We start from the raw sequence: 13276 nt of genomic DNA on the forward strand, positions 1-13276 counted from the left end.
TTTCTAGATTTTATAGTTTTCTCTAAGCAGCTAGATGGTACAGTGGATATAGTATGGAACTTGGAATCCGAAAGACTCATCTGTAGAGTTAAAGTGACTGCCCAGTAGCATATAAGAAAATAAATTCTTATTGTCTTCAAATATTTCATTACTATGAATGAGCTGTTCGCTGTCCTAGATTTCAACCACTTTATAAACTTGGTAAATTGATCAATTGACCAATGAGTGTTTATAAAGCTCTGGAGCATATATATTAAGATATGTGCTCTTTGCAAAGTATTAGGGATATAAAGAAAAATGAAAACAAGATTTGGCCACTAATTTGATACTTGTGGAGATATGTGCAAAAAATGTTTGTGGCAGCCCTTTTTGTGGCTTGAAACTGGAAACTGAATGGATGCCCATCAATTGGAGAATGGTTGAATAAATTATGATATATGAATGTTATGGAATATTATTGTTCTGTAAGAAATGACCAACAGGACAATTTCAGAGAGGCCTGGAGAAACTTACATTAATTGATGCTAAGTGAAATGAGCAGAACCAGGAAATTATTATACACAGTAACAAAAAGACTATACAAAGATCAATTCTGATAGATATGACTCTCTTCAATAATGAGATAATTGAAATCGGTTCTAATTATCTAGTAATGAAGAGAATCATCTACACCCAGAGAAAGGACTATGAGAAATGAATGTGGACCACAGCATAGTATTTTCATTCTTTCTGTTACTCTTTGCTTGCATTTTTGTTTTCCTTCTCGGTTTTTTTTCTTTCTTTCTAGATCTGACTTTTCTTGTACAGCAAGATAACTATATAAATATGTATACATATATTGGATATAACATATACTTTAATATATTTAACATGTATTGGATTTAACATGTAACACCCCCAGCCATCTAGGGGAGGGAGTGGAGGGAAGGAGGGGAAAATTTGGAACAGAAGGTTTTGCAAGGGTCAATGTTGAAAAATCACCTATGCATATATTTTGTAAATAAAAAAGCTATAATAATAAAAAATTTAAAAATTAAAAAAAAAAAGTTGTGGAGAGCAGCTGGTTGACATAGTGGATAGAGCACTGGATTAGGAGTGAGGAAGACTCATCTTTCTAAGTTCAAATTTGGCTTCAGACATTTACTAGCTATGTAATCCTCGGCAAGTCACTTTAACTTTGTTTACCTCAGTTACTTATCTGTAAAATGAGCTGGAGAAAGAAATGGAAAACCACTCCAGTATCTTTGCCAAACCTCCCCCCACCCAAAAAAAAAACCCAAAAACAAACAAAACAAACCAACAACAACAAAAAAAAAAAGGGTCATGAAGAGGCAGATAAGACTAAAAAAAAAAAAAAAACCCAACTGACCAACAACAAAAATCGATTTCTCCCCCTCCCAAGAAATTTATTAATCTTTTAAGTCTAACAATATTCTTCCTGTCTCTTATGTGCACAGATTGTACCTAAAGAAGAAAGTATTTAAATCAGTTCTAGGACATGATTTATTGGGTTCTGTGTAAAGACTTTAGATTTTATTAAGTATACCTGGGTGGTGACAGGTGAATAGCTTCCTTTTTTAGTTCAATAAAATTAAATCCCAAATAAAATTTAGTTGGATATTCCCTTTAAAATTTTAATTTCCAGTACACAAAATTAACAATCTAAAGAAACAAATTTCTGTAAGTAGAGAAAAGTACAAAATGAATTCTCTTATGAATTATTTTTGAGTTTTTTCATTATACTCAGAGTTGTTTTTTTATAAGTATAGTTGAATCATCATGAGTCTTTAAAGCATATTAAAAGTAGGAGTAAAAGTAGTTATTTTTTGAAAACACTTAGAAAATTTCTATTTAATATATATGTAACATGTTTCAGGGTTTTTAAATGAAGAAATAGAGATAAGCAGAATATTTAACTGAGCTTTCATCACCTGTAAATGGTGCTTCCTCCATTTGTTTTCTGATTTCCATGTAGAAATTTAGCTATATTAAAATATTGATACCTAACAATAATCTTATGGTAGTACGAGGTAAAACAGACACATGGTTTTATCTTGTATTGTCTTTTTAAAAATTGATGTTTAAATGAGAAGTTTTATTTGAATAATTGATGATATATATAACACAAGAAGGTTATTAATAAAAAAGACAGATTTCATCTATACCAAACTATGCATACTGTCACTTTTTGACAAAAAAGAACTGGAAGTTAGGTAGGTCTCCATTTATTGAAAGATAGACAATTTGTTTTTCTTGAATATAACAAAATATTATTATGTTATAAGAAATGATTAACATGATGAATGTAGAAAAACATGAGATTTAATTAACTAACAAAAGGTGACGTAACCAGAAAAGGAAAACAATATGCACAATGACTACAAAGACTAATTACATTATAATGTAAATATAAAAAAGTTAGGAACAGAACAAATGGGAAACTGAATGCTCTAAATATCATAACAATTAAGTGTGACTCCAGAGAAATATGAGAAGCAACTTTTCTCCCTTTTTTACAGAGATGATGTTTGGAATACTGTGTATGTTAGACTTTTTAAAAAAATTTTTCCTGTACTTCTGTCTCTCTGTATTTCTCTGTATATCTCTGTATCTGTCTGTCTTTCTATCTCTCCTTCATAAGAAATGGCTCCCTGGGAAGGGGCATGGACAGGGATGTAATAGGAAATATGGATTTTATAAAAGATTAATAATTTATTTTTAATAATGAAAAAGAAAAAAATGTTGGTCTTTAACTGTTGCAGAATTAGTGGACATCATTGTAACACAGGATTAACTGAGTAGTTAAATACTTAATTATGTAAAGCTCTGCTTTCTTTGCAAATGCATTTCCAATTTGTTTTGTGTATTATCTCTCTCAACCAGGCGCATTGATGATGACAAGGGAAGGACCCATGAGCTGGAGCATTCAGCTATAAAATGTATGAGAGGAATTCTCTACTGCTACATGCGCCAGGCTGATAAGGTAAAGCAGTGTAGTATGGATAGAACTTCTCAGTTAATTCTAGAAGATTAAATTAACCATTAGCAATAGTATTTTCTGGGGGGAAATTGCCTTTGAAAAAGCAAAGCAGAATTATAGGACAGTGCAGTTAAGTAAAGAGCTTGCTGCTTCCTCAGCACACCTGTTAGAAATCAGCAGAACATTTTTGACAGAATCAATTAAGAATTGTAATTCATATTTTGTCACTTTATTAATTTTCATCGTTTATATACTAAAAATGTTCACTTCAAATGATCACCTTACTGAATTTGCTGGGGTGTATAGAAAGTTCCATATCCTTATTAAGGGTAACTGTTCTCATAACTGCAGAAAAAGCTATTCAAAAGAGAGATGTTTATAAGTATGTACATATATGTGTGTGCATAAAATATATTTTCTGTGATTGCCCAAGTATATATAAATCAACATAATTTTTCTGTTTCAAGTAGAAAATCAAAGCATCCTTCCCACTATTTATTTGATCAAGCAGAGGATAACTTTGACTTTCCTATTCCAGAATAGCCAGAAACTACAGAACATCCAAATACAATTCCTAATGGTTTGTAGTGGAAACAACAGTGAGCTGAGAGCAAATGTATTTCAATCTCACATCTGCTGCTTACATGCTACATATTCTTGGGCATGTTTCTTTCCCATTCTTAGGCCTTAGTGTTTCCTAATTCTTTATTTGACAGAGGATAAGATTAAATTCTAGAATATTTTACAAATATCAACTTTCTACTTACCTTTGTGCTGAGCAATGGGAAAGATAGAAAGTAAGACACCTGTTCTCAGGAAGCCTGTTGTCTAGTTTGGAAATATAGCGCAAAGATAATTATAGTTTACTATAGTGCTTATTGAATGAGTTAAAATAGTATACAACTAAGTGCTACTACTTCTATTCTATGGCTTTTATACTGTTATTTAAGAACAGCCTGTTATATATAGTCTTCTCTTTTGAACTGTGGGATGTATATAGTATTTTTTTTTCCCAATCAAATTAAAATAGAAATTTTCTCTTTTATTTACTTATTTAATTTCTTTTTTATTTGCTTATTTAAAAGGAACAGCAACAACAACTGGGCTTGGTAGATAGAATTATTGTTCTCAGGAAGTATTGTTGAAACTAGTCCATTCTAGTATAAATTTTCTTTTTCTTTTTTTTTTTACCTCTGAGGCAATTGGATTAAGTAATTTGCCCAGGGTTACTCAATTAGGAAGTGTTAAATGTCTAAGGTCAGATTTGAACTCAGTTCTTCCTGACTTCAGGGCTGGTGCCCTCATATAAATTTTCACAAGATTCAATACTGTAGAGCCATGGGGCCTAATTCAAATAGCATTACATCTTTGCTGGCTACATATTGACTTAGAAAATCCACAAATTATCATCATCTGTAACATTTCTCATTACATTGTAATCTGATTTGGCTCACTTGGGAGTTTTTGTGGACTTGATTGGCACAGGCCAAGCATTCAGCACTTCTAGGTACAGTCTTGGGACAATTAGAGGGTATAGTAGATAGAGCACGGGGCCTAGAATCGGGAAGATTCCTTTATGTGAATTCAAATCCAGCCTTAGATACTTACTGGCTCTGTGACACTTGGCAAGTTATTTAACAAATTTGCCTTAATTCCTCCTCTGTAAAAATGAGCTTGGGAAGGAAACAACAAACCACTTTAGTAAACCCTAAATGGGGTCACAAAGAGTCAGACATGACAACAGAAGAACACAAGTTATAGTCTTAACTTTATTGTAAAAATTAAGATGAAATACCTGGATATGTAGAAGTAGCTTTTTCCAAGAAACCAATATGGATCTTGCAGTCTAGCTATTTAAAAATGTATGACTGATCCTTTTACTTTAGTTTTATTTTCTTGCAGTAATATTTAGAAATAAATACTATATATACATGAATGGAGTTGAAATTATTCTTTTCCTATAGAAATCCCTTATCTTTTAAATTTCTTAAGAGTAGGAACCATGTTGTATTTAACATGAAGCAAGACAAATTGCTTAAACATCAATTTCTGTAAAATTCTCTGTATATTTTATCATTTGCTACCTTTATATTGGGTTTTAGCTAGAAAATTATAATTTTCTTTTTTTGCATTATAAAACCTATAATTGAAAACAAATGTTTTATTTTTTTAAATCACTACAATATTCTCCCTTGAGAATTTAGAAAATGAAACAGCTTACAGAACAAATATATTTATTCATTAGTTGATATGAAGATATGTAAAAAACTGATCATTTGCCTGCCAAAATTAGACATTTCAAATCACTGTCTCAGTAAACATATTCAGCTGTTACACTGAAGTTAAAAGTAGTATAATACAGAATAAATTGAAGTAAAAATCAAAGCCATTCTTTTTACTGACCAGGAGATGTGATAAAATATGAGAATCTTTTTGAATATGAAAACTCCATCAACTTAGCTGTATTAGGAATATTTAATTATTACCCTTTTATCTCTTATAACCTGCTTTGTTACTATTGTCTGATATTTATCAATTTATACTCTCTTGCTTTTCCCTCAAGAATAATAATGTCAAAGCCCTGAGTTTCAGGTAATTGCTAAAACAAGTTGAGTGGCTTGAATCTCATATATTTATTTGGCTGAAAAATTTGTTACATGATCTTACTGAAGGAATATTTAAACTTTGTACTCTTATTATGTAGTTGTATATGTTTCTTTGCAGATTCTAGTCCAGATTTACCTTATTTTAGCTTGAGTTCCCTAAGCTAATATGAATCCATCATTTCTACACCTCCTTGACATTTTATGTTATCTATCTGGGCCACTTTGCTAACATCTTGCAAAAATACAGTTAACATGAGTTGTAGAAAAGCATAAATTAGTTCTTTGGATATGATATAATATGAAATATTATCAAAGGTAAAATGTTTGAATTTAGTTGTAGTGTGAGATTGTGTTAAAGTAAAATATATGCCAAAGTTAAATTATTTAGTATTATAATATATATTTAATCAGGCTTATGTAATTTAACAAATCATTTATAATTGTCATGTAAATGCTAATTATGGGTCATTCCATAAAATTCACTGATTAATTTTAAATATGTTTAGTAAAAAAAGCCTCTACTAAACGTTTTGTAACACCTTTTGCCATGACTTTTGCTTCTCAAAGACTCTCTTTGAAGAACACACTATCTGAAAAGTTCTAGCAAAATTAAAAGGCTTGGCATATGGGTCCAACAATGAACTGAGTATATATTATCCAAGGAGCAGTCTTATTTATAAGAAACTTAACCCCCAGAAGGATGCCCTCAAGAGAAAAATTCTTTTGGTCACAGTAGATCATGAAATTGATGTGGTAGTGTTATGGCATTCATGGTGAGTACATTCACAGTTTTAAAATTATTAATCCTCTAAAGTATTGGAAGAGTTACAATATACATTGAATAGAATAAAGTATACTTTAAAAACATCCATTTCTTAAAACAAAGCTCTGAAATCTTCTTCTGTACCTATTAAGTTCCTTGTAAAGCCCATAAGTATTATATCACTGTGTCTGAGTTCCCAAATCCTTTGGCTTAATGTAGTAGTTATTGAGACTGCTATTTCTTGCCTCTCTCTCCTACTTTATTTAATGTTCATGTAGTCAAAGTGCATAAAGTTGTCAGCCTTATTGATGTTGTAGTGACTGACAAGGCACTGTGTTAGACAATAATTATTGCCCCCTTTTCTTTCCTGAAACTTAATTGTTGCTTTAGGATAGGAAGAAAATATTCCTTTACTCATTCAGGAAAAATCCTTGTCAAATTTATTTTATTTATCTCTTAGTAAAAGTAAAAGCACAAGTGATTTATGTAATGTATATGTTATTTGGACCCAGAGCTTGTGGGTTGTTTTTTTTTTTTTTTTTTTTTTGTCATCTGGAGATAAGTTTTTATGTATTTACAAAGAATTGATAATATGGGACTTTTGGAGAGTTACCCACATTGAGAGGGAAGTTGAATCCTTGGAAATTGATGAGATTACTAAGAGAGAAAGGTTAAAGAGAAAAACGAAGAGGATTCACTAATATTTATTCTTAATATTAACTTTTTTTCTTTTAGCTGTTGCCTTGCTGCTTAAATATATACTTATTCTTTTTCTATTTTCTTCCTGAAAACCTAATCTAGTACACAAAACATACTTTGACATATGGCCACCTTCATATTTTGCTACCTACTGATTCCTACCTTCATAAATATACTATCCCTTCTTTTCCATATTTCAGATGTCTGAAAAATGAAGTAGCTAAAGGCCAAAAAGAATATAAATGAAGTAGTGCTGTTCAGACTTTGTAATATCACATATCCCTATCAGTAAATTTTTTTTGAGGAAGCACTCACAATATGTCTTTAAAATAAATTATATGCATGGATTATTTTAGTAACAATTGTACATATATCATAAAATATAGATAATATAGAAAGTAAAAAGAATGAGATAAAGATGAAATAATATTAAATCCTAGAATTAGTGGAATGAACCAATGGAATTTCAGTAGGGGAGTTATATGGTCAGACTTGTTCTTTTAAGAAAAATCATTTTTGGCAATGTTGAGGAGGATGGTTTAGCAAAAGAAGAGACCTAAGTCAGAAAGACTAAGTAGGAGACTGTTGCAGTAGACCAGATAAGAGATGTTGAGAATCTGATGCAACATAACTAGAGAGAATTGGATAAATTGTCCTGCAGGTATAAAATGACAAGATTTTGCAACTAATTGTTTATCTATTGTAAGGAAATGTAAAGAGTTAAGAATAATACTAAACTTGTGAACCTGGGTGACTATGAAAATTGTGGTGCCTTAAGTAAGTTTGGAGATGAGTAGATTTGGGAAAATATATATGTAATAAGAATTAAAAGAAAATCTCAACCTGCTTATCCTTTGTGTCTCATTTGGTTGCACCTAAAATGAAAAGAGTAATATCTTAACCACTGTTGATAGTGGTTGCCTCCTGAGAGAAGTACGCTCCAGTGGAGAGTTGATCTGGGGAACAGGGTTGGCAGGGCATGTCGGGGAAAGATAGGAATTTTTATAGTGCAGCTGCTGGGTATGTCTGGACTATTTATATTATAAATATCTTGAAAGCAATAGCCACAGGAACCCAGAATTAGGAGATGGAAATATGAGGACAGGATGGTGAATATATAGATAAAATGAGTGAAGGGGATAGGTAAAGTTGTGTTAGAAATAAGCCCATGGTTAGCTATGGCAGAGAGAATGAGATGTGACCAATATTTCTGCCCTGTGATAGGTTAATCATATACCACTTAGTATCATTCCCTAAGTGTACATCCCCATTTTGGAAATGTCTGTAAGACCATAACTTGCTTTGAGTTCTGCTGTACTTGAATAGCTACGTAAGAAGTATTTGTTAATGATGATATTGTTGAGTAATTCATGATGAAATATAAAATCTCTTCTGATGATAACTGAGCTAAGTATGAAGGTCTCATTAAAAAGATTATAGTGTATGGTTATACTAAAAGATGCTCACTTTATTGTATTATAATATAGAGCTCAGAAATATTGGGCATCCCTTCATACTCCTTCACTCTGTAAGTTAAATCCTGAATGCCACAGAAAAATTTAAGTAAGGAAAGTGACTTTTCACTTGGGGAAATAATAGAAAAATTCTTGGAAGATATAACCCACAATCTGAGGCTGGGGGGGGGGGGGTGGAGGAGGGAGAGAGGAAAGAGGGCAATTTAACAGATGGATATGGTTTTTTTAAAAAAGTACAGTTTAGCTATGTGTACTTACTATAGCCTACAGTAATGCACCAATGTGAAAAATGGCAGATTGACTTTGGGGAATGGCTAGTAGTTCCACTTAGCTGTAACATAGAATGCATCATATGAAGTAAAGCTGCAAATGTAGATTGCAGTGAAATTGTGGCATGTTTGAAGCACTAAAAACATCAGTATTGTTTTATAGATGTTACCCTGTCAAGAAATCCTTAACTCTAGAGTTTTTTTCCAGTTGGATATCTCAAGGCTGTGACTGAATAATGTCTGCTAATATACTACCTTGCCTTTGCCCAAAGGAAAACATTGTTTATTTGCAATGACTGACTTTTAGGAAAAAGCAAGCTATAATTTCTCAGCAAAATTAAGTGAATACATTTTTTTCTATGTTGACTTTAGTCTAAGAAGTGAATCTTTTAATCATTTTTTTCACCTCTATTTTCAGGGCATGATAGAAATGTTGGCTACAGATCTCTCTTGACTATTCCCTTAAGAGTTGTCATTGTTGTTTAAATTGCCAGACATCATACCTTGTTCATCTTAAACGTTTATAGAAATGGGGTTTTTTGAGATTCCAAATTAGTTAGCTTAACAGCTTCAAAACTCAAAAACACAGTTATGTAATTTCTCTTTTGAGCGTCTTGAATCATTTAGTAGTTGTTGTTTCCCCCTGAAATAATGATTATATTTAAATTCTCATGCTGACTTCTGGCTTATAGTGAGAATGGTTATAAATTAACAACATATTTGCAGCAACAATTGCTTTATGATATGTTAAACTCTTTGATCTTTTTGATCCACATGGGATGACTAAAGTACGTATGAACTTTATTTCAGGAACATTCTTGATGAAGTATGTAAGGTTGCAGAAAACTTAGGCAGAATAGTGTGGATAGAAAGGAGAGGAAAGGAGAAGAACAAGCAATTATCTAACACCTATTATGTGCCAGGCCCAGTATTAAGTGCATTATCTCATTTAGTCCTCACAAAAATCTTGTGAGGCAAGTGGTAGGTTGACTGCATATTTATTCATGATTATCCAAATGGACCCTTTAAGAACCATGTAGAAGGTACTTTTTTAGGCACTGGAGGAGATAGATCTCAGGTAAAATATTGTTTCAGGGAACTGTAAGTATTGTAGAGTGATGACACTAATTCACATAGGTAGAATAAGCATTATCATGGAAGAAATTCATTCAACATATAAAGCAAAGTATTTTGTAGGCTGCCCACAAGGTACAGTAGAAAAAATACCTACTGAGATTCACTTCCAGGAGCTAAGATTTCAGAGTGAACAGTCAATCACTGTAACACTCCCATGTTCACCTCTAGACAACCATAAAATCATGCCCCAAGACATGTCCTGAAGCAGCACAACCAGCAAAGAGAAAAAGCAAAATAATATTTTAATACAGGAAACTTGGGAGATTGCCAGGAGGAATCTGTTTTATTCACAAAAGGGTGGGGCACAGTCCAAGACTTTCCAACAAGTTGGTAGTAAGCCTCATCTAAGCAAACCAGAAAGATATCTTGAGCCCCTGTGTAGTAGAATAGGTAAATACAAATACCAGGATCCCTCCACAGGCATTAACAAAACCAGGGGACCTGGTGGACTTCAGCATAGGAAATCACCATGTGCTCTGGTATAGACTCTGTATATGACTCAAGGCAGGCATCCTCAAGAGGCAGAGTTCTGTGTGTCTCCTCATAGCCCAGACAAATATGATCCTTCAGCAGCTAGGCGTCTCATCATGTGCTTCAGTGTAGCCCCAGGGAAATATAGAAACACCCCACTTGGACTCAACATATGTTAGACACTACCACTAGGACCCCAGCTCAGCACTAGTTAAGGTGTCAAATCTCTATAGACTCCAGCAACAGTCACATCCTCACCTCTCCTCCTCACCCAGCAACAGACATGAAGGTCACTCAGGGGCCTCAAAGCACCATTACTGCAGCACCAAACAGTTGGCGCCTATGGCCACTAGCACAAGAAATCTGAGATAGTTACTCCTCCCAACAGGGGAAAGAGCTTAAATTTAAAAGAAAGGAAAAAAGCAAAGGGATGGAAGGAAGGAGAGGGAAGTTGGGAGGGAGAGAGGAAAAGAGAAAAAGAGGAAAGGAGGGAAGGAGAAAGGGAAAAAGAGTAGAGGAGGAGGAAAAACCAAAACTCTGACCATAGAAATTTATTATGGTGACTAGGAAGACCAAGATACAAACTTACAACACAACAACATCAAAATACCTGTGGGCAAAGCCTCAGAAATAAATGGGAAATGGTCTTAAGTCCATAATGAACTCATGGAAGAGCTCAAAAAGGAGTTTAAAAATAATATGACAGGTAGAAAAGAAATGAGAGTGATATAAGAGAATTATAAAAAAAGAATAAACAATTTGGAAAACTGCTTTAAAAAGTAAAATTGGACAAATGTAAAAGAAAAAGCAAAAAAAAAAAAAACACTAAAGAAAATAACTCTTAAAGACTGCATTTGACCGTATGAAAAGGAAGTATAAAAACTAATTAAGAAAAATATCATTCTTAAAAGTAAAAAATTGGGCTAGTAGAAGCTAGTTACTAGTTGAGACATCAAGAATCAATCAAATAAATTCAGAAGTATGAAAAAAAATGGAAGAAATGTGAAGTACATCATGGGAAAAACAAGTGACCTGGAAAATAGATCCAGTACAGACAGTATCTGATTCATTCGACTATCTAAAAAACCATAAACAAGAGGAGAACCTAGAAAACATCTTTCAAGAAATTATAAAGAACAACTGCCTGGATGTCTTGGAAGCACAGTGTAAAATAGTCATTAAAAGAATCCACTGATCATCTTGGTAAAGGTATCAACGAAACAAAAACTCCAAGAAATATTATAGCCAAATTTCAAGACTATCAGGCCAAGGAAAAAATACTACCCGTATCCTTAAGGAACAATTCAAATATTGGGGAATAAGAATCAGCATTATACAAGACTTGGCAGCTACAATATTAAAGTTCCAAAGGTCATTGAACATGATAGTCTAGCTAAAAGAGTTAGGATTACAACCAAGAATCATCTATCTGAAGAAGTTAAATATAATACTTCAAAGGGAAAAAATGGATTATTCAATGAAATAAAGATTTCAAGCCTTCTTAAGGAGAAAACCAGAACTCAACCAATATAAAGACCCAAGAGAAGCATAAATGCATAAAAAGGGAAAAGAAAACATAAGGTATTCAAAGGGAAAATGATACTTGTTATTCTTAATGATTGTATCACTAGTAGTACATCTAGAAAAAATATATATAGAAGGTTCTAGATATAAGGTAAATTTGAGAAAATGACATTTTAAAAATTAAGGGATGAGAAAAAAGAGTACATTGGGTGCAGAAGGAAGGTAGAAGTAGAGTGAAGTAAATTATTTCAAATGAAGAGGTACAAAAGACCTATTATATGGGAAGATGGGCAAGTGAGTTATGAGCATCACTTGAACCTTAGTCTCATCAGTATTGGTTCAGAAAGGGAATACTATACACAATCAGTTTATAAAAGAAATCTTATCTTATATGACAGGGAATTAGGAGAGGAAGAGAGTAAGAAAGGGGGTTGAGGATATGGGTGAGAAATGATAGAAGGAAGACAATCAGGGAAGATGGTAGACAGAGGCAAAACACTGGTAAGGAGGGAAAAGGTGAAAGGAGATAGAGGATAAATAGGAGGCAAAATAAAATGGAGGGTAATACACAGGTAGTAATAGTAACTGTAAATATGAATGGGATGAACTCTTCCATAAAACAGAAGTGTTTAGCAGAGTGAATCAAAAAGCAGAATTTTGTGATATGTTGTTTACATGAAACATACTTGAAGCAGAGACATACATTAAATAAAGGGACTTAGAATCTATTATGCTTTAGCTGAAGTTTTTTTTTTAAGTAGAAATACCAGTCCTGATGCTGTAAAAAACAAAAGCTAAAACAGACCTAATTAAATTAAATTAAACATATAGAAGTTTTATCTTGCTTAAAAATATATATATGCCATAAATAATGAAGCAATATCAGTATGAAACATATACATACCAAATGGCATAGGATCCAATTTACATAGGAGAAGTTAAGTAATTTACAGGAAGAAATAAACAGCAAACTATTCTAATGGGGAACTTCAACTGTCACTTCTCAGAACTAGATAAATCCAACCAAAATATAGACATGAAAGAAACTAAGGGGGTGAATAGAATATTAGAAAAGTTACTTATGACAGACCTTTGGAGAAAGTTCAATTAGAACAGAAAAGAAAATATCTTTTTTCTTTTTTTTTTAAATTAAAGCTTTTTATTTTAAAAACATATGCATAGATAATTTTCAACATTCACCTTCGCAAAACTTTGTGTTGCAAATTCTTTTCCTTCCCTTACCCCAACCCTGTCCCATAGATAAAAAGTAATCCAAAAGAACATATTTTTTCTCAATATTACCTGGCATTGACATAAAAATAGATAGATATGTGATAGATCGTTAAAACCTC

General features: G+C 32.6%; 1 protein-coding gene across 5 annotated transcripts in view; it reads left to right on the forward strand.

Moving 5' to 3' along the window:
- Positions 1-13276, forward strand: part of PHKB (phosphorylase kinase regulatory subunit beta) — a 234724-nt gene that overhangs the window by 43475 nt on the left and 177973 nt on the right. For all 5 annotated transcript variants that reach the window (XM_051979792.1, XM_051979793.1, XM_051979796.1 and 2 more), the window contains one exon: positions 2884-2983. In XM_051979792.1, coding sequence (XP_051835752.1) covers positions 2884-2983 — 100 coding nt within the window. The remainder of the gene's footprint in view (positions 1-2883; positions 2984-13276) is intronic.

Source organism: Antechinus flavipes, chromosome 2 (assembly GCF_016432865.1).
Source record: "Antechinus flavipes isolate AdamAnt ecotype Samford, QLD, Australia chromosome 2, AdamAnt_v2, whole genome shotgun sequence".
In the NCBI taxonomy this organism is placed as follows: Eukaryota; Metazoa; Chordata; class Mammalia; order Dasyuromorphia; family Dasyuridae; genus Antechinus; species Antechinus flavipes.